The sequence below is a fragment of the Notothenia rossii genome (assembly GCF_949606895.1).
Source record: "Notothenia rossii genome assembly, chromosome: 2".
NCBI classification, from domain to species: domain Eukaryota; kingdom Metazoa; phylum Chordata; class Actinopteri; order Perciformes; family Nototheniidae; genus Notothenia; species Notothenia rossii.
In genome coordinates this window covers 70091075-70096074 of record NC_136904.1, presented here as the reverse complement: position 1 = coordinate 70096074, position 5000 = coordinate 70091075, and the positions used below count along the sequence as shown (strand labels likewise).

Sequence of the window (5000 nt, the reverse complement as noted above, 5' to 3'; positions counted from 1 at the left end):
AATGATAATAAAATAAGAATAAAGTAGTTATATCTATCTGCATTTACAGATGCCAGCCTTCAATTCTCTTAAGGTACAACTACCTGAAATGAAAATAAAAGAAGAATGAATTATAGAATGATAGAAGATAATATGATAGAAGCCCATCTCCTACTGTAACTAACCTGCACACTGTGTGTGTGTGTGTGTGTGTGTGTGTGTGTGTGTGTGTGTGTGTGTGTGTGTGTGTGTGTGTGTGTGTGTGTGTGTGTGTGTGTGTGTGTGTGTGTGTGTGTGTGTGTGTGTGTGTGTGTGTGTGTGTGTGTGTGTGTGTGTGTGTGTGTGTGTGTGTGTGTGTGTGTGTGTGTGTGTGTGTGTGTGTGTGTGTGTAGCCAGCCAGCCAGCCAACCAGGTAGAACATGGCATAAAAAATAAAAAATCATGTATTCAACCCAGTTCAGTGTACTCATAAGTGTATTGCTCTCCTTAATGTAGAATGATGTGGTGACTGTGCAGACTCAGGGAGGAGGCAGAGGAAGTGAGAAAGAGACCTAGGATAACATCCCTAGTCAAAAAATGCTATAGGAAACTCTATACGTTTTTGGAACCCTATAGGAATCCTTTAGGATCCCATAGGATTTTGAGACAGTTCTGTGCTCTATATTGCAGGAAATTGCACGTACAGGTGTTCATTAAATTAAAACAATTCTGCCATGGAGGTGGTCGTGCCTGACCCACTCCAAACCACCCCTTGCCTGCCAGTTACTAATCTTGCACCCCCACTTTCAACTATAACTAGGCGGCACAGCAGTGCACCAGCAGCTTGTGTGTGTGTGTGTGACAGACTGACAGGAAAATGTCCTCTACAGCTCATGAATCAGGAGCTCAGAAACGAAAGAAAAAACGTCAGCAAGAGGAAAATAATAAAAGAGGTCGACAGATAGTCACCAAGTATTTTCACAAGAAAGGTATTTATTCACAGAACTTGTTTTGAAGCCCATAACAGCTTAGCCAACATTTTGTGGCTGACGTTAGCTACCTGTTGCTATCAAAAATTAGATGAGTGTCGATGAGCCCAGTGAATTTGTATCCAGCAGCTATGCCCTTTTGCTATGGCTAGCTAACCTAACCTGTATAATGTTACATGCTAATCACATCTGCTCTAATGCACAGATGCGGCTTCAGGATCAGTACCCCTTCCCTCAGGCCGGTTCCCAGTTGAAGGAGAGGGAGGTAAAGCAGCAGGGCTTGGGGTTAACAAACAGATTTTAAATATGCTTACCATGCATTGAATACAACTTTAGGTAATATTCACATTTAGTTACTCTAGTTCTTCCAGTAATTGCAATACCATTGACCACTGGCACATTAAATTGAGGTTGTTACAGTAGCTATAGCTAGATTTGAGCAATTGAAAAATATCTATACAAATGATTATTATTATTATTATTATTATTATTATTATAACAATTAAGAGATAGCTCGAGCTGTACTGTGTTATTACTATTATAGGGCATTTTATAAATTATGTACACTATGGATACTCTAGAGCCAGGGCCTTCGAGCAAGGCAGCCAACGAGGAGAGCAGAGGTGAAGAGGCAGAGGTACCAGTACAAGAAGAGGTCGAGGACCATGAAAGCAGCACAGATGAGGAGGAAGCAGCTATGGACAGTCAATGTCAGGGACAAAGTGAGGCTCCGACACAGGATGCCACAGATACTGAGCCACCTGTAGTGGTGTCTGAGGTAGAAGATCTGCTATCACTTGACCCAGGGTTGTTCCCAGCTAGGATGAGTGACAAGGACAGGGCAACTATTGTAAAGAAATTAGCAATGCGAGAAACAGATCAAGAAATTCCACATGATTCAAAGGGAAAGAGATTTCCAGATTACTTGAAATACACCAAAGCAGATAAGGGTAGGGGAAAAGTGAAAAGGGACTGGTTGATTCACAGTGAAAGTGCAAATGCACTGTTCTGCATACCATGTGTTCTTTTCTCCAAGGAGCAACAAATACCCTCTCTTAGTGCTTTGAGTAGTGACCAGGGATACAAGATGTGTGACGTCGAGTGGCGTCGCATGTATGATAAATTCCCAAGCCATGAAACAAGTAGGAATCACAGGGACTGTTATTTGCGATGGAAACACCTACAGTGTTCGGTTATGACTGCATGTGGCGTTGATCATCAGTTGCAGAGAGAGCTACAGTCTGAAATTGAGAAAAACAAAGCTATCTTGCAGAGACTCCTTGATGTCACTCTGCACTTGGCAACGAGGAATTTAGCTTTCCGAGGTAAAACGCATGCTTTGGGCGATGTCCACAATGGAAATTTTGTAGGTACGCTAGAACTTTTGTCACGATATGATCCACTCTTGAAAGACCACTTAGACAAAATCAGGACATCCAAAAAAGGAAGCCAGCTAACTCATTATCTGAGCCCAGACATCCAGAACGAGTTTATTGAATTGTGTGGGGGAAAGGTTTTAAAAACCATTCTGACGGAAAGGGAGGATGCCATATACTATGGAATCATTTGTGATGCAACGCCTGACATTTCCCACACCGAGCAAAATGTTGTGCTCATAAGATATGTACATTATAATGAAGACACAGGCGAATGGGAGATCACTGAAAGATTTATTGAATTCAAAGATTTCAACGGAAAAACAGGATGTGAAATAGCAGGCATGATGGAGAGTGTGCTTCTGGATCTAGGGATAGACATTAGTGATTGCAGGGGGCAAGGGTATGATAATGGGGCGAATATGTCAGGGAAAATCAAGGGAGTCCAAGCACAAATACTGAAAAAGAATAATCTTGCTACTTTCTCACCTTGTGCCTCCCACACGTTGAATCTGGTAGGCGTGCATGCTGCAGAATCGAGCCCTGAAGTATCCAACTTTTTTGGTTACATTAACCGCCTCTACACATTTGTAAGTGCCAGTCCATCTCGTTGGTCTATATACAAAAAGAAAACAGGTTGCTCTGTACATAGGCTATCTGACACTCGCTGGAGTGCGAGAATTGATGCTGTGAAACCTGTAGCAAAGCACCTACCTGGTGTCATTGAAGCCCTTGCTACCATACTGAGCTCATGCAGTCTCACAGGTGAGGCCAGATCTGAAGCTGTTGGTCTGAGGAACTACCTCATGTCATTTGATGCCATTGTCCTTCTCACCATTTGGTGAAAGTATTGCAATCTATGATGACAGAAATGTGATACTCCAGTCAGGGAAAATCTCAATAGAGGTGGAGGCAGGTAATGTTGCTGCACTAAGAGATGAGATGCAGACTCTCAGAATGGATGGGATGCTATTCTGTCTGAGGCATCAATGGTAGCTAAGGAAATGGAGGTTCCACCTCATTCAAAAAAGAACTTTGCCGTGAGAGGAGGAGGAAGAGGTTTCATGATGAAACTGCTGAAGGAACAGGTCAGGAGGATAGGCCAGAAACAACATTCCGTAACACTGTGTTTCTCACTGCCATGGACCAGATCATAAGTGACTTGGACACTCGGTTCCAAACAACAGCAAAATTGTTGAAGAATTTGCTGCCATACTTAAAATTGGGAAGTTGAGTGACAGTGTCATGGCTTCTGTGTGTCAGCCACAGAGGGAGAAATACTCACAGGATCTCACAGATCAGTTTGAGAGTGAGATAAGGCATCTCAATAAACTATTTTCTGCCACTTTCCCCCTGATTGTAGCTCTCTTGATCTACCTGAATGCAATATACAAGATGGAAACTCCAGAGCATTTTTGAGACGTTTGCATTGCCCTCAGAATTTTCTTGACGCTCCAGTTACCGTAGCTGGTGGTGAAAGATCATTTAGTAAGTTGAAACTTATCAAGAGCTATTTAAGATCTACTATGTCGCAAGAGAGGTTGAACAGCCTTGCAATGTTATCGATTGAAAGCAAGCTGGCTCTGTCACTTGATTTCAAAGAGCTCGTAAAAGATTTTGCCACCAAGAAGGTCCGGCGATTGGCGTTCGGGATTTAGGAATAAAAATCCAGTCTATGACAGGATTGTGGGATGTTTCCCTATAGTAAGCTGACAGGCTACAGCCCACATTGTGAACAATTACTATCTGATGCATAGTCCTCTCGCACTACATTTTTCATTGTTTGCTGTAAGTGTGTTCATGTCCTGAGAGTTTATTGTTTTATAATTATGTTCAAATCTTCAGTTAATTTATACTTTTGTCCTTGTGTTGTTCAAATCTTAATTTAATAAGTCAAAGAATGTTGAGATTTTTTGTTTGTTCATTCCTGTATTGGGTGTAATTTTCAATTAAATAGACAGAAGATAAAGTTGATAGTCAGTGCATGTTGATTTCTTGCAGTCCATTACAGTTCATTAACTTCAACAGGGTTTTCGAGGTTGGGTTTCATCGTGTTGTTTTGGGGGTGGACGCAAGGTTCTGACCCCACCAGTATCCAAGAATCCTGAATTGTCCCCACCAATAACTCAACACTTGTCACTCGCGCCTCCTCGAATTACTTGCGCGTGTAACAGGTAGGGCTTTAGCACTCTGCTGAGAAAGGCAGCAACCCGGCCGCTACAGCAAAAAAGCTAGTGCTCTGCCCGCGACAGTTCAAAATCTGCTTCGTAAAAGGTATATCCAAGCAGGGAACGATTGTATACTACAGAGCACATCAAAATGTAAGTGTCTGTCAACCTAATAGTGTGCTTGAGTAGACTATTTGTGTTGGAGATGGGATTACAGAGAGACAGGACAAGTAACAGCTTTTGTATGTTGAGTATCAGAAAACATTGTCACAAGAATAGGGGAAAATATGCCTAGCTAGTGCAACTCAAGGTTGTTTGGTAGACTATTGCATTGGTCCATTCATTGAAGATGAACGCAATGCGACATCCTGAACTGGTGCTGAACTGCTGATCCGAATGTATAGGTAAAAACCATATTATGCGTTTTCATCAATAAATAAATGGCCACATTTTTTTTAGCGTGCGCGCTAATGCGCACATCGCATGGATTGGGGGCCCACAAATAGATT

At 42.2% G+C, this 5000-nt stretch overlaps 1 protein-coding gene across 1 annotated transcript in view; it reads left to right on the top strand.

Moving 5' to 3' along the window:
- Positions 1–5000, top strand: part of LOC307029667 (zinc finger MYM-type protein 1-like) — a gene marked incomplete at its 3' end in the record, with an annotated part of 7984 nt that overhangs the window by 1436 nt on the left and 1548 nt on the right. Inside the window, exons 1-3 of the mRNA XM_079665746.1 lie at positions 1–947; positions 1153–1212; positions 1529–3088. The exon at positions 1–947 is cut by the window's left edge and continues 1436 nt beyond it. Coding sequence (XP_079521872.1) covers positions 836–947; positions 1153–1212; positions 1529–3088 — 1732 coding nt within the window. The 5' untranslated portion in view covers positions 1–835. The remainder of the gene's footprint in view (positions 948–1152; positions 1213–1528; positions 3089–5000) is intronic.